The sequence below is a fragment of the Lycium ferocissimum genome, chromosome 5 (assembly GCF_029784015.1).
Source record: "Lycium ferocissimum isolate CSIRO_LF1 chromosome 5, AGI_CSIRO_Lferr_CH_V1, whole genome shotgun sequence".
In the NCBI taxonomy this organism is placed as follows: domain Eukaryota; kingdom Viridiplantae; phylum Streptophyta; class Magnoliopsida; order Solanales; family Solanaceae; genus Lycium; species Lycium ferocissimum.
This window is the reverse complement of record NC_081346.1, coordinates 16,915,767-16,942,661: the sequence shown is the minus strand read 5'-3', so window position 1 is coordinate 16,942,661 and position 26,895 is coordinate 16,915,767. Positions and strand designations below refer to the sequence as shown.

At 32.8% G+C, this 26,895-nt stretch overlaps 2 protein-coding genes across 3 annotated transcripts; both read left to right on the top strand.

Annotated features, from left to right (window-relative positions):
• The first annotated feature begins 7,374 nt into the window (after positions 1 to 7,374).
• On the top strand, positions 7,375 to 11,898 carry LOC132056256 (histone acetyltransferase MCC1). 2 transcript variants are annotated; one of them, XM_059448361.1, is made up of 7 exons: positions 7,375 to 7,671; positions 8,729 to 9,100; positions 9,204 to 9,348; positions 9,426 to 9,525; positions 9,617 to 9,845; positions 10,051 to 10,116; positions 11,340 to 11,898. In XM_059448361.1, the coding sequence occupies exons 2-7, from the start codon at positions 8,994 to 8,996 to the stop codon at positions 11,512 to 11,514; spliced, it is 822 nt and encodes a 273-aa protein (XP_059304344.1). In that variant the 5' UTR covers positions 7,375 to 7,671; positions 8,729 to 8,993; the 3' UTR covers positions 11,515 to 11,898. The 2 variants fall into 2 exon arrangements, with proteins under 2 accessions (XP_059304344.1, XP_059304345.1); XM_059448362.1 differs by lacking the exon at positions 10,051 to 10,116 and having other exon boundaries at positions 7,380 to 7,671.
• A 7,683-nt stretch (positions 11,899 to 19,581) lies between these two features.
• Positions 19,582 to 21,839, top strand: LOC132058262 (protein EXORDIUM-like). The gene is made up of 2 exons (XM_059450818.1): positions 19,582 to 20,316; positions 21,279 to 21,839. The coding sequence occupies exons 1-2, from the start codon at positions 19,680 to 19,682 to the stop codon at positions 21,557 to 21,559; spliced, it is 918 nt and encodes a 305-aa protein (XP_059306801.1). The 5' UTR covers positions 19,582 to 19,679; the 3' UTR covers positions 21,560 to 21,839.
• The last annotated feature ends 5,056 nt before the right edge of the window (positions 21,840 to 26,895 follow it).

The window sequence follows — 26,895 nt, the reverse complement described above, 5'->3', positions numbered from 1 at the left end:
TCAATGTTATTTTTTGGATTAAAAATGCCTCTAAATTAGTTATTGATTATATGGAGCTTTGTAAAAAACCAAGTGGCGGTGTATGATTGGTCCAAATATTAATTTGATCTGATTTAAATTACTCAGAACCACCTGTATAATTAAACCCAAATTTCTTATTATCATCCCCCACCCTGATTCCTTTCTTCTTCCTCATATATTCCTTCCATATTGTTATTCCTTTTAATTAGGATATACCAATATTATTGTTTTTAATTACACTACAAGATGAAGAAAACTTTGTAAACTAAATATATTTACATGCTATTATAGGAAATTGGTATGAGTAACTAAGAAATTGTAAGAAGTTATGCATCCACATTCCTTGCCCTGAATTGCATAGCCAGATGAAATTGTACACACTACTAGATCTATTGCATCACTACACCATAATCCCTTAATTAATGTTTCATCTCTGCTAGCAATGGTGTAAAAGACCACCTTGGACTAATTAATCAGGCAGCAAGGTTACACGTGTTATTATACACTTCGATCGTCAGATCAATATTTAGCAGATGGAATTGAATCCCAAGTAACATCTTATTGTCCATTTTGCATGCCTATTGATTCTGCAATATTGTTGTTTCTTAACTTATTGCATAATCAGGAATTTAGATTTAATTATGTGTGTGTCGGATCAATACATATGAATTGATTAATTTAATTGTCATGAATTAACACATGGACCAATCATACACTGTCACATGGATTTTTACAAAGTCTCATAGAGCCAACCATTAATTTTAGGGGCATTTTTAAGCCAAAAATAACTTTTATAAAATGAAAAACTTAAAACCAAACGTGTATTTCTCCATTTTATATATGGAATTTGAAAGTCTAGGCCTAAACATGACAACAGAATAACAACAACAATATACTCAGTGTAATTCTACAGGTGGGGTCTGGGGAGGGTAGGATGTACGATGACCTTACCTCTACCTTTGTGAGATAGAGAGGTTGTTTCCGATAAACCTTCGGCTCAAAATAAAAAGGCAACAGAATAGCAAGATACAGAACAAATGCAGAAAGAGATAGTAATACACATTGAAGAGTCAGTAACTACGCGATAGCTAAATAGTGCTACAAAACTAAAAACTACGCTATAACTAAAATAATATTACTTAAAAATAACTCCTCTCCCACACAAAGTGCGATATATAGTGGATATATATGAAGTGTCATGCAGTTTGTAATATTGAAATAAAAAAAAATGATGTACTACCTAATTTGGTATACACTGCCACTTGACTTTTTACAAAATCTCATATAGTCAACCATTAGTTTTAGGGGTATTTTTAAATCAAAAAATAACTTTGAGGGCAATTTTAATCCAATAAGGTGGAAGGAGGGTATTTTTTAGCCAAGTTCAATAGGTTAGGGGCATTTTGGTCCAATAGGTGGAAGAATGATATAGGTTAGGGTATTTTTGGTCCTTTTCTGAATAAACTTTGATTGTTTATATTGGTAGGTTCAGTTCAGACGATATCCAAGCATGTTGACTTTGACAAACAATTCATCATACAACATTTCGTTATTTAATCATTCACATAAATTTGTACTCTTTCACGTATAGTTATTTACTCAAAGTCATATTTTAATAATATCGATATATTTTACAAACGCGTACACTGCGTGACTCAAAATATACGTGCAACACACGTACCAAAAAACTAGTATATATATATATATAGAAAGAAATTATAAAAACAATTAGACAAAAAGGTGGGGGGGAGGAGTGGGGGTTGGGAGAGGGGAGGAGGGAGGGATTGAGGAAATATAAACTCAATAGAAACACCTAGGTATGGGCGGGTTAAAATAGACTGAGTTAATCAATTGATGGGTCAGTTAATAAATGAGTTGAAATGGTTTGGGCAATTTGCAGATTGCCTTCACTAGAGGTGGTCTTTAATTTTTGTCCTTCGCTAAAAATTCCTTGGCTTAGAGTTCGAACCTCCGCTCAGTAAAAAATTTTAAAAAAAATCGCAAGGCAGAGTTTTGCATGCTTCAGGCAGAGTTTCAAACTCTATCTTAAGGTAGAGGTTTGGACAAAACTTCGAAATTCTGCCTTGCGAATCCAAACCTCTACCTTGCGAAATTCTTTTTTTTTTTTGTTGAACTGGGGTTCGACCCCAGAACCTCGGGGTATCAGTCGAAGGGCAAAAATTAAAGACCACTAATTTGAGGGACAATAATTAAAGACCACCCCAAAAGAAGGGTCGCAAAAAATGAAATGGTTTGGACCGAAATAGACTAAACAACGGATCATAATCTAATCCGTCAAAGACTCATTTTTTTGCGCAGATTACCCTTCTTTTGGGGGTGGTCTTTAGATTTTGCCCCTCATATTTGTGGTCTTTAAGTTTTGCCCTTCGCGTAGAAACCCTGAGGTTCTGGGTTCGAACTCCCGCTTAGGCATAAAAATCGCAAGGCAAGACGTGGGAAAGTTGTGCCGAAGCCGGCATACCCGCGCTTAAGGCATGACTAAAGTTATGCCGGATCCGGCATAACTTTTTTCATAATTTAGTTGTGCCTTATGGGGCAGAATTTTAGTTATGCCATAACTAAAAGTATGCCCCATAAGGCGGAATCTTTGCTTAAGGCATAAATTTTGCCTTACGAAAAAGTTCCGCCTTATGACTTTTCCTTAAGGCATAGTTTAGTTATGCCTTATGGGGCAGACTCTTAGTTAAGGCATAACTAAAAGTATGCCCCATAAGGCGGAACTTTTCCTTAAGGCATAACTAAAAGTTTGCCTTGCAAAGTAAAAAAAATAAAATATATGCCTTAAGGCAAAGTCTGCCCCCTCCGACAGACTTTAGTTATGCCTTAAGCGCGCGTATGCCGGCTCCGGCATAACTTTCCCCAAGCCTTACCTTGCGAAATTATTTTTTATTTTTATGCCGGAGCGGGAGTTCGAACCCAGAACCTCAAGGTTTCTATGCGAACCTCAGGGTTTCTTCGTGAAGGGCAAAAATTAAAGACCAGCAATGTGAGGGATAACAATTAAAAACCACCCCAAAAGAAGGGCAATCCTGCGAATTGCCCTCAAAGACTTACTAATTTTTAATTTTCTTTGTTTATTTTCTTATAATGTGTTTCACTATCTAATTTTTTTTCCTGATTATAAATAACATATCAAATTATAATAATATATTTTCAAAATTATTTTGACATGCTTTTTCATGGGCCAAGTTGGCCTACATATTAGCGCATATCAAAAGGGTTGAATTGATTTGATCAAAATTAAATGGATTGAGTTAATAAATGAAACAATTTTATAAAAGATATACAAGAGTTAATTATATAAACTACTACTAATTAGATATTACAAATTGTGCAACTAAAAGCCAAATAAGGAGATTATGATTATGAATAAAAAGCTAAAAAGAAAGGGGGATTCCCTACATTAGTGATAACGAATGCATATCAAACTACAATAATTTCTTACCTAAACAAGATTCAACACAATCTGCTAGTAAGCTAATTGATCGTTAACTAATGAAAAGTATCAAATCAAACGAGAATGGTTGATAGTTACTAATCATTCTTTGCTTCAATTAATCACGAGGAGGGTTCAACCCAAAGTTACGGCTAGTAAAACCTTTATTTTAGACCTCCAAAATTTTGATCCCAAAAAATTTTAATAGTGGAATTTATAAATTTATTGACGCTTAGACAATATTGAAGATGGTAAAAAAGGTGCAAAATTTATATTAAAAATAAAGAAATAAAACTACCTACTTTTTAACAAAAATGTTTTAGAATTTTGAATTAAGCTACTCATATCTTCATATTAATAAATAATTTTTTTTACAAAAACATCCAAGGTAATGTATTGCAAATATATGACTAATATCTTACTAACTTGAGATAATCTTTACTATTATAAGTAATATTATTATATAAAGTTAATAGACATAAAACCTTTTAACTTTACATAGTAGTATATTTCAGAATCCATTAGACTTTAATTTCTAATATAAGGCGTCGTAACTCTTGAACTATACTAAGGCCAGTAGATGTCAGAGTGGTCCGAAGAACATGCAATAAGCAAAGCACAAAAAAATCATTAAATGTTAATATCGTTCATGGGATTACAAATTCCAGCAAATTTTTAAACCCCATAAATTGTTCTTTATTCGATTATGTATTCAGTGATTTCGATTTATATTTCACTGATGCTTGTATCATACAATTTGAAATGAGCATGCTGGAAAAGTCACTGACGCGCTAGTAATGCCAGTGATGACAATTATATTTTTTATGCAACCCATATATATGAACCGTGAGAAGTCGTGCGTAATTATAATGATGAGTCTCGAAAAGTCTTTTTTCCCCTTATAATGTGTCAAAATTGGTGAAAGTATTGCTCGTTTTATAAACCATAGTTGTTCGCCTAATTTATACTGGCATCTTGTGGTACAAGAATGTTACAATGAAGACTACCCTATCGACCTATTTGCTATTAGACACATCCTCACATACGACCCGTGATATGATATAGATAGAGCAGATCATAGGAGAAAGAAGTGCTTATGTGGCTCCTTGAACCGTAGAGGTTATTTTTTCTAGCCTTCAAGGTCTAATTAAGCAAAGGGAGTCTCCTAGTCACAAGTCCGCTGAATTGGGTTATGTTTTCTCTATTCAAAAGTCAACTGTTTCATTGTAACCACTCATTTACCTTTTTAACCCTTGGTTAGTGATTACCATAAGAAAGTTGAGAATATATAAAAATTGAGCAGCCTAATTGCTTGTTATTTTGTCTTAACTGAATAGTAGAGGTTTTTGACATACAAACATACTTATAACAATAGATTTAAATATACGCCGTAAAAATTTGAGATTCTTGTTGTTTTGTCTAACTAAATAGTATATAATTTTTACATAAGTACATACAACAATAATGAATAAACCTGTAATTGTAAAAATTTAAGTTGCTCGTTATTTTGTCTAACTGAATGGTAAATGTTTTCGACATACATAACATACAACAATAGATATAAAGATCATCCCCTGAATAGCAATATTTAATTGCTAAGTTTTCTTGGGAATGGTGAAAAAGATAAAAGCTGGAACATGCATATCTGCTGCAAAAAAAAAAAAAAAAAAAAAAAAAAAAATTCTAGCAACTTGATGGATAGAAATAGTATAGAAGAGCGAGTGTCTATTTCCCACTTACAAGGTGAAAACATAATTTTAGATGCTTTATGATTAAGTATTGTGGCTTCATGTATTTCTGAGCTAGTGATGACCTGTTGATTATTTGTTCCAAGCACAAGTTTCATAACATGATAGTATTAGTCATATCAACATCTTTTCCCCTACTAGTTTGTGGCAGTTAGATTCCAGTGCAGGATAAAAGCAATAAACGCTAATTTACTTTTTCACGTTCCTTTAACTAACAAGTAAAATTGCATTAGTTTCATGGAAAAGAATATCGAAAGAAGTGGACAGAAAATGCATGAACTATCTGTGGGGTAGCTCAGAAAAGAAGATGAAGATTGTATTAGCTTCAAGAGAAATAATATGCATGCCCAACAAATTTGGAGGAGTAAATGTTAAAAACTGCAGTAAATGCAATGTTGGTTTAGTTGTTAAGCTTATTTGGCAGTTAACAAAGGACTTATTGTGAAACAAATGGGTGCATGGAGTATATATGAAGACCACATGGGATGTTTTAAAACATCAACCTCCACCTGATTGTAGTGGTATTCAAAAAGATTTAATACTTTGATATTACAGATGAAGGATAACTTGAATACTAATTGGGCATATTCTGTGTTTCAGAGTTACAATACAATGCTAGGTAACCAGCAAAGGATGGGAGTAGTAGATCTTTGGTTAGACCAGGATGAGAAGATTGGAGATTCCAATGGAGAGTGATGAATATGCTTCATGTGATGTAAGCCAACTAGAGACTCAGTTATATCTATTTTCAAACGCTTTAGTTAAAACAACACTCACTAGGCAGTCTGGAATTCAAATGCAGCAGTTGAGTGTCAAGCAAACATTGCAGTGACTTAGGGGTTATAGCAGGAAATTAGAGAAAGGTAACCCAACATAAGTGAACAAAAAGAGCTTATAGTTGTAGTTTTTTCATACAGTAAATTTATAATTAGCTTTGGATTTACTTTCTTGATGTTGCCTAGTTGTTTGTTTTGTTGGAGGCCTAGCTGATGCTGATCTAACACCCTTCCTGGAAGGTGGTTAGACTCACTAGGTGCTATTTAGGTGTAATGTTTTTGTTCGTTGATGGTAATACTTTATAGTTTATTAAAAAAACTAAATTGTAATTATAACTTTTTTCTTATTGAATTATGTCCGAAGTCCTATTATTTCGAGCTTTAAAATCGATTATGATTTATTTTAAATGTGCATCCCTTCTTTATTTGAACTATATAACATAACTATAACAACTTCAATGTTAATTTTCTTAATATTTAGGACTTTAAATTAACTAAAATTTCGGGTTATCTCTTCTGTGTGATCTGCAGGCTATTGCAGAGGAGGGAGTTTACACTGAGCGCACACAAAGAGTACTGGTTACGAATTCTCTAGTCATCAAAAATGAAAAAAAAAATCATCTTTCAAAAAACAAACAAGGTACAAATATATATATTCACATTTTTTTAAAGTTTAATACAATTGCATTTTTAATATTGTTAAAACAAAAAAACAAAAAAAATTGCATTTTTAATGTTGAAACTAAATAATCAAGGGCAAAGAATAATCAAGGGAAAAGAGTAAAAAATACCCCTCTAATACCCCTCTACTTTGAGAAAAGGACTAAAAATATCCTCTATTATAAATTTGGGTCAAAAATATCCCTCCCGTTATTAAAGTTTTTAAATATACCCCTATCTTAACGGAAATTTCCAAAATAACCCGATTTCATTTTTAAACCCGCTTCATTTAAACCCGACCCAACTAAATAAAAAACCCATGTGGGTTACCCGTTCTTGTGCCTAGTGGCTCCAGATGTCGGACTCGGGAACAAGTTGGTAGCATATGGGTTTTTTATGTTGTTGGATCGGATTTAAATGGACCGGGTGTAAAATGAAATCGGGTTATTTTGAGAATTTTTGTTAAATATATTTAAAAATATATTTAAAAACTTATTTACATTGTTAGCCATTTTCCCGGAAGGGACATACCCTTTACCCAACAATTTTTTGCACTAGTAGTTGCCAAGTCAAGAATCCCACCATGCAAACTTATAACAGATTATATTGTTAGGCCTTTTCTCAAAGCAAAGGGACATTTTTGACCCTTTACCCAATAATCAATATCTATTACGTAGGTATGCACTAGTAGTTGCCAAGTCAAGAATCCCACCATGTCTAAACAAAATTACTTGCGTAATTAGAGTGTTACATATTTTGTCTTATCCAGATATTATGAGAGGGAATTGGGGCAAATGAGACATTTCGTTGCACCGGCAAGTTAGAGTCGTCGTGACGGCAAGGAAATTAAAAGAGGGCTTAATAGCGTCGGCGGAAGCTAGATAAATAATTGATTCCTTCTTTGTATTCAGTCTAAGGATATTTTCTTTACGACGAAAGAGAAAGGAATCCTTTAATACTTTCTTTGATTTTTCCAATTTCTTATTAAAATTCAGTTGCCACATCTCAGGTATATAATTATTCTGCTGATCTAACAATTTTCACATGGTCGTATAGAGATCAGCTTTTATTTTTTTGGCTATGAAGATCATAGATTTCGATTCTTTTTTCTTATCTCTTTTGTTGGTTTTCGATCAGTTCCACTGTGTTAGCGTGTTTTTTTTTGGTTAAGTTCAATTGGGTATTCGTTTGATTTTGTTTCTGTTTCAAGGTTTTAGCTAAGTTTGGTAGTGAATGGTTGCTATAAGCCTACACCATTGGTTTCTGAATACTTTCTTTATGAATTAGGAATTGGGCACTCAAATTTGCTAGGTAATTGTGTAGGCCTTTTCTTGATTTACCTCATTGTGTTTCCTTTTCCTTTTGTCGCACTTGATATAGAGACTTATTAGAAGCTAGAATTTGGTGCAACACAAACTGTGTGTTCTGAAATTTGTTATCAAATGTTGAGTGAAAGTTACCAGTTCTTACTGACATGGTAGGATCTTTCATCATTTGAGTCTCCAAGTATTTAGTGTTGCAGAAGTTTTAGCTCCTAATTTGAAGTACTTACAATTAATTTTTGTTAGTAGGCGTTTGGACATGAATTGGGTGATTTTTGAAAAAAAAAAAAAAAAGTATTTGAAGTTAAGTTGGGAAAGGGTATACTGAAGTTGAAGTTGTGTTTAAACATGCATTTTACTTGAAAAAATGTTGAAGTTTGTGGGAGAAAAATATTTTACTTGAAAAAATGTTGAAGTTTGTGGGAGAAAAATATTTTACTTGAAAAACTGGTTTCTTGAAAACCTTTTTTCAAGTTTGGTGTGAAATATTCACTCAATATATAACCAAACAGGATTTTGAAAAAAGAAAAAAAATTATACCAAACAGGATTTTGAAAAAAGAAAAAAAAAATTATGTCCAAACTGGCCCATGTACAAGAGGGTCTTATATTTACTAGCCTAAAAACCAAGTTTTGAAACTTTTAGATGCTAGAGATTTGGATAAGAGCTGCTCTTACTCAAGGAAAAAAACTAATGTGTATCTTTGTGAACTTATTCACCCCTATCCTTTTTATTTTTCTGTAGTACTTTTTTGGCGTGCTGAACCTTGGAGCTGCTTCTATTACCAGAGGGCTTGTTACTAGAAACCTTTAGGTGACTTTCTTGTGAGGCTTAGGTTATATACTATCCTCGTGTGTACAAAGGAATTGATGAAGAGAAAGAGATCAAATCCTGCTTACATAGACTAAATGGCCATTGTGGTTGGTGATGTATAGATGGAGAGAACACTTCTCAAACGAGCTTTACAGATACACCAATTTTTTGCTGGGGATTGATACTAGTTTGCGCGATGCCGAACCTCAAACTCTCTCACAATCCGCTCATACAATATCGCCCTATACGAACCTCTGATTTAGACGTACTTGAGAAAATCCATGGGGATCTGTTCCCAATCAGGTCTGATTATTTATTTCATCTTTGGGTCATTCAATTACCTTTGGTCTTTAAAGTATGCATATCATAGTGTTAACAACTTTTGCTTTTCATTTTGGGTATTTAGGTATGAGTCTGAGTTCTTCCAAAATGTTGTCAATGGCCGGGACATTGTGTCATGGGTAGCTGTTGATCGTAATCGACCCAATGGGCAAAGTGACGAACTTATTGGATTTGTGACTGCCCGTACTGTTCTAGCAAAAGGCAGTGACGTGAGTCTTTGTGCTTTTCCACTCGTAGAATTTAGCCTTGTAACATTTTATTAATTTTGAATGGTATATACCTACAGATAGAAGAATTTCTGAGATATGACTCATCGAGATCAGAGCAAACACTGATTTACATCTTGACTTTGGGGGTTGCAGACTCTTATAGAAATCTTGGAATAGGTGAGGCTTTCTTTTCTCATACACGCTCTTAGTTGTACTTCTATATTTCATTTTATGACTCACCAAATGTTCTGCACTTTTGGATTTTCAGCCAGTTCTCTAATTCACGAGGTCATAAAATATGCCTCGAACATCCCGACTTGTCGAGCAGTTTACCTCCATGTGATCTCATATAATAACCCTGCCATATACTTGTACAAGAAAATGTCCTTTCAACGTGTGAGGAGCCTGTCTGCCTTTTATTTTATCAATGGTCAGCATTACGATGCCTACTTGTTCATCTACTATGTGAATGGTGGTCGCTCTCCTTGCTCACCTTTGTAAGTGCAACCTTCCCTTTTCTCTTTCTTTATTGACCAATATGATTGATTAATTTGTCATATGTGAAAATTATCCTGGTAGAGCCATCATTTATCAATTTCATGTCCCTCACGGTTTAAAAGAGTGTTGTTGGTAAAAGTACACTGTCATTCTTTCTGGAGTAAAACATAAAGCACCCTTGAGAAGATGATCTGTTATTTACAGTTTTCAGTTAGAGAGGCCATTGAGCAAATCTGCTGTTGCAAACTCTTGGACCATTATATTTCCCAGGTTGTCCAATTCTATATTGAGAGTTCAATATGCTTTATGGTTGCTTTCTGAATTTAAACTTGGAAAAATGGGGAAACTCGGTAGAACTTAATTATCTGTACTTTTCCTCTACTGTGGCACTGTTTGTCTTGTTTGATTCAGTTTCAGATAGGAAGAACAGAAATGCACTTATTTGTGAAGGGCAGTTGGCTTAAGAATAGTTCGGGTGGGGAGTTATTTTAAAAATAAATAGAGGAATAGAATCTAATTCATGTTCATTTTAACCGAAGAGCAGATCCAATATCACATAATCTGTTTGAAATGTTCTTTAGGAGTCTCCTTTTCAAATAGTTTATATCCTTGGGAGGAAACAATTTTAATCAGGGGCGGATCCAAAGCTTTCGGTATGGGTTCCCGAGAACCCAGTAGCTTTTGCTCATACCCTGTCTATGTACTAAAAATTCCATCAAATTTTTTTAAATATTTGATTGTGAACCCAATTATCATTATAGATTAATTTGAGATTGTTATTGGAACTCATACACTTCAAATCCGGGATCCACCTCTATATTTAATTGCCAAGTTTTTTGGGAAGGGAGAAAAAAGATGAAAACTGGAAAATGCTTTAGTGCTGCAAAATAAAAAAAAATCCAGCAACTTGATAGAGAGAAATAGTACAGAGGAACTAGGTGTCTATTTAGACAAATACTAGGTGATTTTTTCCCATCTGTCTAAGCCTTGGTGGACAGAGTTATCTGGTACCTGCTGAATTAGTCGAGGTTCTCTCAAGCTGGCCCCGATACCACGGTTATCAAGAAAAAAAAAAAACTAGGTGTCTCTTTCCCACTTAGAAGGTGAAAGCATCATTAGAAATGCTCTGTGATTAAGCATTTGTAGCCTCATGCATTTCTGAGCTAGTGATGACCTATTGATTATTTGTTCCAAGTTCCATAACATGATAGTAGTAGTCATATCTGCATTGTTTCACCTAATAGTCTGTGGCTGTTAGATTCCTGTGTGGGATAGAAGCAGTTGATAAGCGCTAATTTACTTTTGCATGTTTTCCTTTAATGAACAACTAAGCTAGAATCTGTTTTTCAATGGAAACAAATGATAATTTGAAGGTCCAGTCTAGGATTTTCTTTCCAAACACAACAAGAACGACAACTGCACATCTCAATCCCAAGCTACTCTTCTAACAGATGTTACTTTGTTATTTGACAATTGTCCCTCTGAATTTACAGAGAGCTCATTAAGCTTTTAGTTACTTGTGCAAAGAGTGGATTCAAGACGGTGGCTGCCAAGCTTTGGAGGAAAGAAGACAGAAAGCCTTCCAAGTGGTTCAAATGCAAAGAGTCTGGCTCCCTTCTTCCAACAAAACATCACAAGAGGATGTCGACCGAGGTTGCTATGTCTTAATTCGTTTAATTGTCCACTAGCTTCTGCAGTCGATACTGAAAATGGACCCAAAAGTCAGAAGGAAATGTTGTAGTCTTTCTATCTGGTCAGAAGGAAATGTTGTAGTCTTTCTATCTGTTGTCTTTTAAAACATTGTGTTTTACCTGTACCTAGAAGAACAAACCGTTTGTGATGTTCTTCATCTTCTGTGCTTGTGATTTACTTGTTGATATGTAAATTCTTGTGAAAAGTCACCCAAGAAATTTAATAATGTCTGTCGAGAATTGAGATGAATTGACAGTGCATGGAGGATTACATGGATGAAATTCATTTTTCTCGACCATCATTTTAAGGGATAAGATTCAAGTTTGTTCTTGTACGGTTGTACCATCAGAAATTGCTCAATTTTGTTCTCCGTTGCACTTTTGGTCTGTTCATTCCCTTATGCTTAGCAAATCATCTTGTATTTGTCCTTGCCATTAATAGAGTTACAATGTGAAATAGATGGATTTCACGTGCCCAAAAAATATTTTTCCTTGCCATTTTACTTTACTATTATATATAAGGGACAACTAAGGGGTATTTGTAGTCCTTACAAAAAATTTCAATTAAATGTCAAAATTTTCAATTAATTACTTCTAGGTCCCACATTTAATTTTTAAAGTCAAACTTAATGTTTAATTTTATTATCTACTTTTCATTACTTTACTACAAGGGAGAATACCCATTTTTTTTATTCTTCACGTGAATTTTTTTGACTCTTTTTACCCCCTAATTAAAATTTTAATGCCTTTGTGAATATTCACACATTTTGATAAATTTTTAGAACTTTAAGGACATTTTTCATGCCCCCTAAAAATGATGATGTTATGAAAAAGGTTATAGGGGTCCCACAAAGCATACTCATACATATTTGAATCTTTTATGTAGAAAGATTGCCAGTGAGAGCAATAAACCGGCGTAGATCTAGCTCTTAAGGTAAAGATTAATCGGAGCCCAGTAATTTTTGTTCATACTCTAGATTTATATTATGAAATTAACAAAACATTTATAAATAGTCAATTATGAATCCAATTATTATTTTTACGTTAACTTGAAACCATTATATAAACCCAAAAATTTCAAAACTTGAATTCGCCTCTAGTAATAATAGTGATTACCCAGAGCCGGCTCAAGGGCCAAGCGGATAAAGCGACCGCTTTAGGCCCCCGAGTATTTTAGGCCCCATATTAATTAAGTAGTATATTAAAAGTTGGTCTTATGTGACTATTTTGAAAAACTCTAGTAAAGGGTATAAGATCTATAGAACTATTTGTTATGTAATTTAAAATTTATTTATATATATTTGAGGTAATTTACATATATAACCCAAATTATTGTTTTTTTTCTATTCTCATATATAAAAAGATATGTATTTTAATACTCTCTTTTCTTTTTAGTAAACTATTTATTCTCACGAGGGTAAAACTAAATCAAATTGCACTATTTTTTAATTTGTTGTCATGCATAGTGTAAGCAAATAGAACTCGTTAAATTTTGGCCTAGTTATAATTAGGTTCTATTGTTCTAATAACTTGTTATTTTTTAATTTCTTTTCGTTTTAATTTGAAATTTTTTAAACTATTTTATGCCTTTATTAGTGTCCAAATCATAACAACTTTGCATTTAAAAAGCTAGAAAAGTACTCATCAAATGATGTATGCATGTTCTTTTAAAAAAAAAAAAAAAAAATTTATGATTTCCCAAATGCTATATGTACTGAAAGTGTACAGAGTAGAAGTGAAAGGTCATCTCTATAGGAACTTTGAACAAACGATAAAAATTCACGAATTATTTAAACAAAGTTTACAGTAAATAAAATTATCTTTTAAGTTTTAAACCATCTGAGAATTGAATTTGGATTTAATTACAAGACGTTACACTATAAATTATTATAAGAAAAAGATAATTGCACTTAGTGAGTGATGTTGGAGCGAATTATATTAAAATCCCAATAAGTGAAAATATACAAAATTTAAGTAAGTCTAATATATGTTGACCTAAAAATAAATTAAATAACTTACTTTATATACTACTAAATTATATTGACGTGAGATTGAAGGTTTGTGCAAGATTTGGTTTCTCTTTTAGCAATTCAGATCTAATAATTTGGTAGTACGAAAAAGTCTTATGTGGCCTATATAATTCAGGACATATTGAAGATGACAAAAACTATTTTATCCCGTTATCAGTGCCAAATCATTTGAAGTTACAAGTGTATCTTATGATTTCCCAAAAGAAAAAAGGAAAAACATAGTAAATCTTGTTAAGTATATCTTATGATTTCCCCATAAAAAAAAAAAAAAAAAAAAAAAAAAGAATGTAGTCCCTCTGACTCAATCTCCTCTTACTCAATTTATGTGATACTCTCAATTTTCAAGAGTCAAATAAGAAAATTAATCTTTGACCGCGATTTATTCGTATGCCATTTAAATAATTTAAGTTGTTAATTATTGTGACTCGTACTTTTTTTCTAAATATGTAAATTATTTTTCAAAATAAATAAGTTTAACTCTCAAAATTCAAATTTTTATCACATAAATTGGGACAACAGATATCTTATGAAAGTAGTGTCTCTTTGTCTTCCAATTCTCAAATGACCCCATCCAATTTTTTTCAAAAGGTCATCTTGCAACAAAAAAAATAATGTACATATATTTTGATGTACGAAATAAAATCAATTATGCCTTTCACCGTAATTAGTGTTAAACAATATCATCAATCATCAGCTAAACTATATGATGCCCCGGTCATTTTAGTTAGCTATAGCATCTGCCATCAACCTGTAATCGTTTTTTTTTTGCGGGTGCAATGGTTGGGGTTCACGTATCCAGTAATTTTCCTGATTTATGTATTTGTATTAAAAAATTATTACATGTATAAAATATTTAGCTCAAAACCCGTTGGTCCGACTATTATTGTATATTAATTTGAAATTATTGTAGGAAGTTATAAACTTAAACTTCTGAATTTTTTCATATATAATTCATGTATTTATATTAAAAAATTTAGTCGGTTTTTAATGTCTAAAACTATAAAAATATTTAAAATAATAAACCGGTTTGGTTATTTGTTCGATTTTTTCGATTTATGACTAGAAGCCATGAGATATCAAAAACATTAAAAAGTTGAAAAAAGACACGTCTTTTTTTTGTTCAAACGATAACTTTTATTATATTTGAAATTATCATGTATTTTCACTAAATGATATAGTACTCAAGTTACCCAAAGTTGCTAAACTAGTACATATGGAGCTAAAAACTAACTTAGTAGTGGATGCCATTGTCATTTCATATATATGAGAGAGCATAGGAGCTTTGAGTTGTTACAAACATACACATTAATTAAACATAAAGACTAAAATTAAAATGAAAATATATGAAATAAAAAAACTTTTTTTATCAATCCAAAGCATATTTTGGTCTATACTTTGTGTAATGCCCTAATAAAAGAATAAATTGCACGAAGCACGATATTAAACCATGTGCTTGAGTTGCTGATGTTACTAAAGTTTTACAACCCTTCAAATGGGTAGGTCTTTAATTTTGCCTTCTAAAAAAAGTTAAAGACATTAGACTCTAACTTATGCTTAAAGAGTTAAAATACTTATGGGCTTGGACATATTCTTATATAAGTTAAACAATTTGAAATAAGTAGACCAAAAATCATATTAATGATTAAAAGGTATAAAATATTTATAATTATTTATGAAAAACTAATATTATACATATAAATAATTATAAAATTTATGTATATAATACGAAAATATAAATTTATGATTTTTAAAATTTCTAAATCAAACCAAAAAAATTGTTGATTAAATGTGATTTTTAAGGGACAAAAATTAAAGACCATCAATCCACAAAATAGTGGCCCTAATAAAAGAATAAATTGCACGGTTTTCCCTTCAAATGGGTAGGTCTTTAATTTTTGCCTTCAAATCGAACATCAAATATGATATGGACTAATCTTTAATGCTAACATATAAACTTGCCGCCAAGAAAAAATTTTTTGTCCCTCAATCGCAAATGGCCCCTAAGACTATAATTCCCCCCCCCCCCCTATAATTTTTTTCCCCTCTTAATGAAAATTTATGGGCCAAAGTATCCTTATTCGCTAGTCTACAAAATCAGAGATTCTGGGTTCGACCCCCAGCAAAGTAAAAAAAGAAAGAAAAAAAAAACAGGTTCGCAAGGCTTAATGTCAAATTTTTCATTTAATTACTTTTAGGTCCCAAATTTAATTTTTAAAGTCAAACTTAATGTTTAATTTTATTGTCTACTTGCCATTACTTTACTACTATATATAAGGGAGAATACTCATTTTTTGTAGTCTTTACATGAATTTTTTTTTACTCTTTTTACCCCTAATTAAAATTTTAATGGCTTTGTGAATCTTCACACATTTTGGTAAATTTTTAGAACTCTAAGGACATTTTTCATGCCCCCCCTAAAAATGATGATATTATGAAAAAGATTGTAGGAGCCCTATAAATCATACTCCTACATATTTGAATCTCTTATGTAGAAATAATATTAAACTTGTTTCAATTTATGATTTTCCTTAAGAATTTATTATAGACAGTTAGACACATAAAGAGTTATCATGTCTTCAATTTTATCTTAATAGAGGCTTAATTATTGAACTAAAATATTATTCTTATAATACTATTTATTATTTATTATTTATTAATGTTATTACCATTTATCATTTGCTATTTTAATTTTTTATTCATCCATTTAGTAATTTTTTTTTTAATTTTCTCCTATAATCTTATGTCGTACATGCTGGCGAACATAAGTAATTTATAAGGATTTCACTTAAGTTTGGATTAAGTTTTAAATTAAGAAAATAAATATAAATAACTTATATCATTGTTAAATACTTCAAAAATCTAAATTACAGTCCCTCCGTCTCAATCGTAAAAATGAATTTCTAAGTACGGTAGTTAACTAATAAATTTTACGTGCGCACACTATTAACATAAAATTTATTTATTATATTAAAAGAGTAACTATAAAATATTTTTTTTATATCTTCTAAAACTGTTTGTAAAAATAATGTAGTTAAAGAAAATGCAATTGATTTTCAAAATAAGAACAATACTAAACAATTACAAAATTATATTTTTTAATTATTTCTTAAATATTAAAACATTTTACAAAATATCGGATAATCAATATTTGATATAGTATAGGATAAAATAGTTATGTTTAACATGAAAAAGTTATTACAATGTAGATTTCATAAAATAGTTTATTAAATTAAGAAAAGGTAAAAAAAAAAAAAAAAAAAAAATGCATCTTTTGGAAGGTAAAAGAAAGCGTAAAGTCAGAACAATTAATTCTATTGACTTTTCAGTATTTTTTAGTGATTTAATTTGAAAGAATCTACAAAAAATTCTTGTAATATCAAGGCTTTTAATTATTTATATTTATTTGTCAGTTAACTTTATTGATGTCATCATGCTACTGTAATATCTTTGGTAAAAAAATAAGTTAGCCAATATGGATTCAATTCAAAGAAACAAATAAATTTAGTTTAACATATGAAAACTCAATTTGGATCATCGGAGACTTAAGTAAAATGGAAATTAGAAGAGCTTTCAAATGTTTGATTTTTTTTAAAAAAAAATCTAATATATAAACTAAGAAAAATACTTCCCTTAATTTTTAGGCACATTTTTGTACTTTAATATTTTAGAAGTCTTTCGAAGTATCAGATTAATGTTAAAAAAATAAAGCAGCAAAAGCAGAAAAATTTAAAAGATATCTACAAATTAAAATTTTAACGTCAGTTAAGCCCAGGCCAAATGACAGTTATTCTTAGATTGGAGCTCTGTTAGGATCTAATAAGTATTTTTCCCAACGACCGTAGTAATATTAGACCATAGATCTAAAAGAAGCAAAGTTACTCAATTTCGTGTAATGCAGAAACTAACTTTGCAAGTCATTGGAAAAAGTTCATTTTCTGGTTAATTTTCTGGTTATGTCACACCTTTTACTAGAACAAGCCCTGTTTAGCTAAGCAGCTAAAAACTGCTTATTTTGAGAAGCAATTTTATTAAAATGACTTTTTAGAAAAATACTTTGTGTTTGGCTATTCATTTGAAAAATGCTTTTGATAAGCAAATTGTGTTTGACTAATCTTTTTTTAAAAGGTGCTTTTGAGTGTCAAGTTACGAAGAAGGACAAGTATCAGTGTGCATTTACTATTAAGATTATTTTATAGAGAGATTGTATTTTAAATATCTATAATGAAAGACTTTAATTAAAATTTGTACTTTTATTTGATTAAAATAAAAAAATACATATTGAAATTTTCAATCAATATAATAAATTGACAAATCAAAGAAAATATTAAATATTAGTATAATATTAACATGATGATTTAAACATACAAAAAATCAAGCAAAATAAATTATATTAAATGTACGATTAAAAAATAAAAAGGAAATGAGTTGCAATAGGTGACCAAATGGGTTGTTTTATAATTAAAAATTAATCAATTAATGAGGGATATACTTAGTAAATATATATTTATGGTAGGGATTTTTTTTATTGAAAAATAATTTTTACTTTTGCTTTTTTCAAGAAGCAGAAATTTTTAGCTTCTTTCCAACCGCAGAAAAACTGCTTCTGCTACTCCTCAAAAACACTTTTTTTTTGTTGGCCAAACACCTCAAATGTTAGAAAAATAGTGCTTCTAACCTAAAAGAAACTTCGCCAAACAGGCTCTAAAACCTCTTTCGTTTCTTTTTTGTGGAGAAATTTTTCTTATACATGCATTGTCCTCAAAAAAATTACGCCACAATTTGAATGTAAGTTGTTCGAACACCATGGCTATTAAAAAAACAAAATTATGCCACAACTTAAAACACTTGAAAATCTTCTTTAGTTTCCCCCCTTTTTTTTTTGGGAAAAGGACTTTGTGTGTCTACTCAGCCAAACTAATCTCACATTTAACCACTGTTTGGGCTTAATTCCACTAGGTGTCCATTCAAATTTCAAAATAATGTAAAAAAATGGCCCACAACAGGAAATGCGCTTAAAAAAAAAAAAAAAAAAAAGACTTTTTGTGGCGACTAAGTCGCCACTAAAAAGCTCTTACGACAGATATATACATATGTTGGAATTATATATATACACTTTATATACAAAAATTATACAGTTTATATACATATGCTGGAATTAATCATACATTTATTTTACATAAATTATAAGTTAATAATACATTTATTATACACATATTATACAATAATGATATGATATTTTTTTTTACATGTACAATAGTGATACGTATTATATATCACAATGGTGATACGTATTATATACCACAATGATACGGTTTCTATTATACATTTTTTATACGTATATGCTGGAATTATATATACACTTTATATACAAAAAATGATACATATTATATAAAAAAATGATATAATTTTCTATTCTATACATAAAAGGTTCACCTTTGTACTTTATATACACAAATGACACATTATATAAAAAATGATACATAACTTAGTTATTCATATTTTATATAGTTTCTACATTACAAATAGGTCGATATATTTTATACACAAATGACATATATTATATATAAAAATCGCCTCAAACATTTTTGTGTTTGGGTTTTTATTTGAAAATTGTCTTATTTAAGTTTTGACTAATGGATGGGATTAGTTTAGTGGGTATAATTTGGGTTTGGAAAAAATTGGGTTAGAGGGTGGGATTAATTTCACCCCACCGGCCATTTTTGTCCTTTTCCCTTTTTTTTTTTCAGACTATACATGGCACAATTCTATTCTCGACGGAGATATATCACTTATAATTATAGTAGATCCTCCGTATTTAACTGAGCCAATCAATAGCATTGAATTTTCTTTTTTCTTTTGGGAATTTCAATTAATAAATTTGGCTACCGAAACTTATGCAAAGTAAAATGAAGCAAGGAGTTTTATCCTTCTCTCTTTTTATAGAAAGAAGAAGATTACCACAAAGGTTCTTTCCTTTTCTGTTCTTAACTTGTGGACAAATCAGACAAGCCTAATTCACTACCATATAAATCACAAATCCATTCATCTAAAAAAAGAAAGGCACTGCGTTCCTCAAAAAGAAAGAGAGAAGAGAAGAAAAAAACACAAAAAAATGGCGTCTTCTCTTCCCATTGGCAAAAAAATCTCTATTTTACTTTCTCTCCTCGTATGTTTTATTCCTTTAGGCTTTGCAGTAATCGAATACCACAATGGTCCTCTTCTTAAAGGACAAATTAACCTCTCTGTAATATGGTACGGCAAAATCCCTCCACAACAGAAATATCTCTTCCTCATTTTCATCAAATCACTCGAAGATAACCCGAAAACCATCATAAGCTTCGAACCCCAAGTCTCCAAATGGTGGAAACAAGTCGAAAGCTATCAAACATTAGCCAAAAAGGAATCAAATTCCAAAGACACCCCTGGAATTGAAGTCACTGTTGTTAACGAGGTTGATGATCAAAATTGCTCTCAGGGAGAGAATTTATCGAAGGATTCGATTCCCCTCCTTATAAACAAAGCTGCACCGAATACGGTGGCGGTTATTTTTATAGCTAAGGAAGTGGGATTAGAAGGGTCGTGTTTGGCATCAGGGAAATGTTCCATGCATGGTTCGTTAGGGAAACAGGTGTATATTGTGGTGAAGGACCAAACAAAAGATTGTCCTGAAAAGTGTGGATGGCCATTTTTCAGCAGTGAATTGAAGAAGAAAGCGGAATTCATCATTAATCCACCAAATCAGGACAAAGGTAAAATGGGACAAAATCAACTCGACGTATACATTTTAAACGATTTAAGTCATAATTGGTTTATTAAAACTCAAAATGATTTACTATCAAGTTATTAAGCTAAAATGGCGTAACAAGACTTGAAATGCAACTCAAATCTAAATACTCGTCCCAATTTATGTGATATAGTTTAACTAGGCAGGGAGTTTTAAGAGAGAAATGAAGACTTTTGAAACTTGTGATCTAAAACAAGATATTTGTGTGACTATAAATCATTTTATTAAGGGTAAAAGGGAAAGTTTTGATTTAAATTATTTCTAAATATAAAATTGAATAATTTTTTTTGAGACATATAAAAAGAAAAGTATATCACATAAATTGGGCAGACGGATTATATAAAAGCAAATTTAAACATCGTAAAAACTTGAAGAACTTAAATCAATAATGAGAAAAATACTTTTGCTTCACATTTCTATTGGAAAAGGCCAAATAAAAAAATGAGGGAGGATGAATCATGTCATGTGAATTGAGTTACGACTCATTGTTTGATTCGTCCTGACCCGCGAAAATTTTGGGTGGATTGTGTCATGATTTGTTATTAATTTGACAAGTTTTGGCCCGCTCAAGTTTGTAAACCATACACACCACACCTATTTAATTTGTCATCTCAAGACACATTTATTGTTTAATTTTGTTACCATTTCATTTAAAATTTTAAATTATTATAAATAGCACATTTTCAATTACTTAATTATATCATGTCTCAGACATTCCTTCATGACTTGTGCCTTTTTTTTTCATGCACTATACACGTGAAATTATTGTTAGTTTTTTCTGAGTGATGCACGGTGAACTTTGAATTGAAACCTTTAAACTTTCTAATACTATATATTAAATTATGTGATTAGGTTATTTAAAAGATTTAGCGCAGTAAAAGAGGTACATTTTCAATTAGTTAATTATACTCCATTACGTTTTAACAGGTATCGACCTAGCTATCATGCACGCAGCCTCAGCATTAGCTTCAACCGTGACAAATCCTTATGGGAATGGATTCTACGTGGGAAACGCCAAGGAACCAATGGAGATTGGTAGAATTTGCAATAGCGTTTTCGGGACAGGGGCATTTCCGGGATTTACAGGCAAGATTCATATAGACCCTCGTACTGCTGGGGGTTTCAATGCCCATGGCTTGAACAATACTAAGCTTTTGCTGCCTGGCCTTTGGAACCCACAAGGTTCATCTTGCTGGACCATCATGTAGTTAACTAATATTGTCATTGCCAACTTTCTTCTTGACCATTTTCTTCCCTTCTCTTATGTACTAGTAGTTCTAGGGGAGATTGTAAATGGGTTGTTGAGTTATAAGTACTCAATAATCTTAAGTAATTGTATCTTATGTATATATGTAAGTATATAGCAGTCATACGTACTAATCTCATTATCGAGGTATAAATAGTCGTATAGATTCCAAATATCAAATTGTTGGTTCTGATCACACATTTGCCACAGTTATCGCTACAAGAAAATTAGTTACTCCCTGATCTGTTCCTTTTGACTAGCTCCTTTTACTAAAAATAGATCCCTTTTTTTTCATTTGTCATTTTTGACAAATCAAGAAAGATTTATTATCTTCTTTCAATATTATTCGTTGAAAACTATAGATAAATCAAGAATCATAAGAGATTGAAAAATATTCTATATATTTTCTGATCTACAATTCATGAACTATAGACTATTTATACACAAATATCTACATAATTACAAGCATGATTCTAGGCGTATATCATGCACAATATCGAGCCATATCTTCCACAATATTAAGGATGTGATTCTGCATAATCAGAGAATATATAAAAGCATATATGATAATAAAACCATATCTGATATGGTATCTGATATGATCAACATCCCCCCTCAAATTTATGCTACTTATCAAGAAGCATTAATTTGGATAATAGGAATTGGTGCCAGCTCCTTGTCATTGCTTTTATAAACAAATCTGCCAATTGATCATGAAGTGATGTGTTGAAGAATGATGACTTGACCGACAACAAGTTCACGAATATAATGACAGTCCACTTCGATGTGCTTTGTATTTTCGTGGTGGACCGGATTTGTCGCTATATGTATTGAACTAGTATTGTCGCATGTAACGTTGTGGCGCGATCGTGGGGATATGAAATTCGCGATGAGCGAGCGTATCCACACAATTCGCAGCAAGCGGTAGACATTTATCTATGTTTTGCCTCCGTTGACGATTTTGAGATTCTTGACTATTTCTTGCACTTCCATTAGACAATGATCATCCAATTAACATACACCATTATGTTGTAGACTTTCGAGAGCTTGGGCATCCTGCCCAATCTGCATCTGCATATCCTTCGAGATTTAGAGATGATGTTGAATGAAAGAATAGACCTCGATTAATTGTACTCCGAACATAGCGAATGATCATGAGGAGGGCAAAAAAGTGATGTTGGCATGGATTTGCAACAAATTGGCTCAAGACTTGAACCGGATAAGAGATGTCCGGTCTTGTCATTGTCAAATAAATTAGACAACCAACGAGCCTCCGGTATAGTGTTGGTTCTGCAAGAGGATCTCCATCATCATTTTTGTACTTCACATGGATCTCCATGGGTGTGTGTGCTACCTTCTAATCACTAAGACATGCTTAACAAAATCTTCCGCATACTTCTTTTGGCTTAGCATGATACCATCCTGTAAATATTCAACCTCTAAGCCCAAAAAATATGTTAACCTACCCAGGTCTTTCATTTTGAAGGTTGCATTAAGAAGATTCTTGAGCTGTAACAAAGATAGCCCTTTTGAACATCATTATAACCTAGAAAAACACACCTCACGGCTTTGGAAGATAATTTATGACGTTCATATCTAGGTAAATGGAAAAAAACACACACAACCAAAAACTTTTAGATGGGAATAATCAAGGAGTTTACCAAAAAGAATAGAATATGGAGTATCATCTTTGTTGTTGGTGTGGGTGTGTTTGTTTATTAAATAGACAAAAGTTTGAATGGCTTTAACCCAAAATATTTTAGGAACATTTGATATATCGAGTAGAGCTAATGTGGTTTCCAGAACAAGCCTATTTTTTCTTTCTACAACCCCATTTTGCTCAGGTGTGTATGGACAAGAGTGTTGCGAAATAATGCCTCTTTCTTTGTAAAAATCTATGTCACACCCTAATTTCCGATAGGGTATGATGGGCACCCGACCCTTACTTAGGGCCGAGCGAACCCGCTGATTCTCGTGATACTCTTAATCATGCTGGGCCCTCAAATCATGACATGAATGCATAATGTAAACCTTTCCAAGAAACATGCTTTTAGTCTTTTTCAAATCATATACAATCGGTGAACATATGAAATCTGTAACATAATACATAATGATACATCGGCTTACATAGCCGCTTACAAAGCTGACATGCTACATACGTGACTCTGTCTGCAAAGCCTCTAACATAACTCCAGATACCATAACATAAGCACTCTGACTCGGCAGTGCTCCGGGAGGAAATGAAGCTACCAATCCAGCTGGAACATCTTCTAATCATCTGTATATACCTGCGTGGCATGAAACGCAGCCCCCAAAGAAAGGGGGTCAGTACGGAATATGTACTGAGTATGTAGAGTATGAAATACGGTAAACAGGATCATACTGAAATAGGGAGTATAGAAAATCATAAGGCTTGCTTCTGAAACATAAATCATGCATGTCAATATCATGTAGTACATATGCATATACATAACGTGTCCCGGCCCTCTCGTGAGGGACTCGGTAGATAAAATCATCATATCATACATATATAACGTGCCCGCCCCTCGTGAGGGACGCGGTAAGTAAAATCATCATATATCATCATTGTCACACCTTAATCCGATAGGGTGTGATGGGCACCCGACTTTATTTAGGGCCGAGCGAACCGTCACGACTCACATAATACTCATAATCACGCTGGCGCTCAAATCATGACACAAATACATAATGAAAATCTTTCGAAGAATAACATGCTTTTTACCTTTCCTGAATCAAAGAAAATCTGTAACATATAAAACTTTTAGTACAATGCGTAATAATACATCGGCTTACATAGCCGCGTACATAACCGACATCTTATACCCACGACACTGTCTGCAAAGTCTCTAACCCAGAACACGAAACCATAACATGATAATCTGACTCGGCAGCACTCCGGAGGAAATGGAGCTCGCCAATCCCGCTGGAACATCTTCTACTAATATCTTCGACTACACAGGTGTACTCGCGGCATGAAACGCCCAGAAGAAAGGGGTCGGTACGGAATATGTCACCGAGTATGTAAAGCACGAAATACGATAGCGGATGATCATCCGAAGTAAAGAATATGAAAAAATCATAAAACTTGCTCTTGAAAACATATATCATGCATATCAATGTCATAAAATCATCGTAGAAACATATAGCGTGTCCCGGCCCTCTATTGAGGGACTCGGTGAGTAAAATCATAATATGCAAATATAACGTGTACGTATAACGTGCCCGGCCCTACTAACGAGGGACGCGGTAAATAAAACCATCATATGCGCCATGACATGCGCGTGCCCCGACCCCCGCGGGACGCGGTAAAAAAGGAATCATCATATGCCATCCGGCTACCTCCCCCATATCATCATATCATATAACGTGCCCGGCCCGCTAGAAAGCGGACGCGGTAAATATACGTGCCCCGACCTCACATGGAGGGACGCGGTGAACAATGCGAGAGAAATGTGCACGAATACACGCCCGGCCGGGACGCGGTGAAAGGTGGCTACGAGCCGCACGAGCAAGAGTAGTGAGAAACCATGCACATAAATCATTTCGGTAGACTCAACGAAGTAAGTCGACATTAACCGATGTGGGATTCGCTTTAAACCAATGTGGGATTCGCTAAACCCGGTGCGGAATTTTGCCTCCGCCACCGGGTTTGCCCCACCATTGGTTTGCCCCACCACCGCTCCGAAACCAACAAATCATATTTCGAGTATATATACAAATCATATAACGTAAGCATATCAAGGCATCTTGAAAATCCGGACAAATATTATACCAAATAACTTTCGGACATTACTAGGAAACATATCATATATCATGAGCATATCAAAATATCGTAGAGATCATAGTCATATATCGAATCAATTCGGGCCCGCCTCGAAGGTTACGGACCTTACATATTATGGAATCACATACGAACACATCGAAGCAATCCGAGCCTTTCTATGAAAGATACGGACGTTCGTAGTTACGGGGTCATTTAAAGACATCACTCTTTTGGAAACACAACTTATATGCAATTTTTTGAAATCCAAATTTTACTAATGACATAAAGACCATATCTTGGTTACATTAAGAATATGAATATCGAGAAACAAATAAGAATCATAAACATGCTCGGACTGCAAGAATAGAGTTACCTCGGGAAACGTGTCATAACTTACTTTCAACTAGGACATGCCACAAGAAAGAAAGGTGAGCTTTACATACCTTAGCCGCTTCCTAAATTAATCCAAACTTGAGTCTCGACTTCTCACGATCTACACAACGTCATTAAGTATCGATCATTAGCCATAAGCACTTAGGCATTCAATACCAAATTAACACTTTATCTACCGAAATTTCGGCAAGCATTTCCCATGAATTGGACATCCCCGAGAATTCAACTCGGCTAAGTCAACAACAACCAAACCAACAACCATACTAACAATATCCATAAGTGATTCAGAATGCATTCAAACATTAATAATTCCTCTCTACACAATTCGACGGCCTTTCATTTATATTCAAATAAACTACATATATCCAAACTAATAGGAACGATCGCATATTCAAATAACAATCCAAAACCTTTCAAACACGATTCAAGAACATTTCCAACAATCCGCACAATATTCCAAACAACCCAATTAATGCCCTACTTTACCCGAAACCATTCCAATTCAACAAGAATATTACCAACACCTTTCTTTCTTATACATTCATAAATTATGTCAACAACACAACGTAGTTACGACTTCATTTTCACGAATTCAAGAAACCATATCAAGATCACATTATCTTCCAATTCAGCCCACACAATTATAACCTTAACTTGGATCATTAAAACTTCATTTTACATCATAGAATTCACAACGACGACAACCAAAATACTACATCACATTAGTCCCACATACCTACACCAAATCAGCCTCATTTTCGGCCAACACCACAACACACACATTCCATGATTTTCATCCATTTCCACACACTACAACAACACTCAAACATGCTAAATAAAATGAGTTCATCTCCTCTACACAACAACACACACACGGCCAAGTTCCACTCATGCACGGCTCATCTTCAACACACATATTTTTCATGACTTCCATTCGATTCTACATACTACAACATGTACAAATCATCCATAGAACATGAAAAATAAGATTGAACCTTACCTCTCACTCTTGTTCTTCACTCGGCTAGCTTTGCTCCTTGCAAAACAAATGGTTTCCTTCTTCCAACAACTACTCCACATGATAGGACCTTCCATTTAGTCACAAACTAGAAGAAAAATAA

What these genes read in the sequence shown, in the direction of transcription:
- LOC132056256 (XM_059448361.1), top strand. Translation starts at nt 8,994, where the DNA reads ATGCCGAACCTCAAACTCTCTCACAATCCGCTCATACAATATCGCCCT. An exon ending in GGGGATCTGTTCCCAATCAG is followed by an intron (nt 9,101 to 9,203) that starts GTCTGATTATTT and finishes TTGGGTATTTAG; the next exon opens with GTATGAGTCTGAGTTCTTCC. An exon ending in TTATAGAAATCTTGGAATAG is followed by an intron (nt 9,526 to 9,616) that starts GTGAGGCTTTCT and finishes TTGGATTTTCAG; the next exon opens with CCAGTTCTCTAATTCACGAG.
- LOC132058262 (XM_059450818.1), top strand. Translation starts at nt 19,680, where the DNA reads ATGGCGTCTTCTCTTCCCATTGGCAAAAAAATCTCTATTTTACTTTCT. An exon ending in TCCACCAAATCAGGACAAAG is followed by an intron (nt 20,317 to 21,278) that starts GTAAAATGGGAC and finishes ACGTTTTAACAG; the next exon opens with GTATCGACCTAGCTATCATG.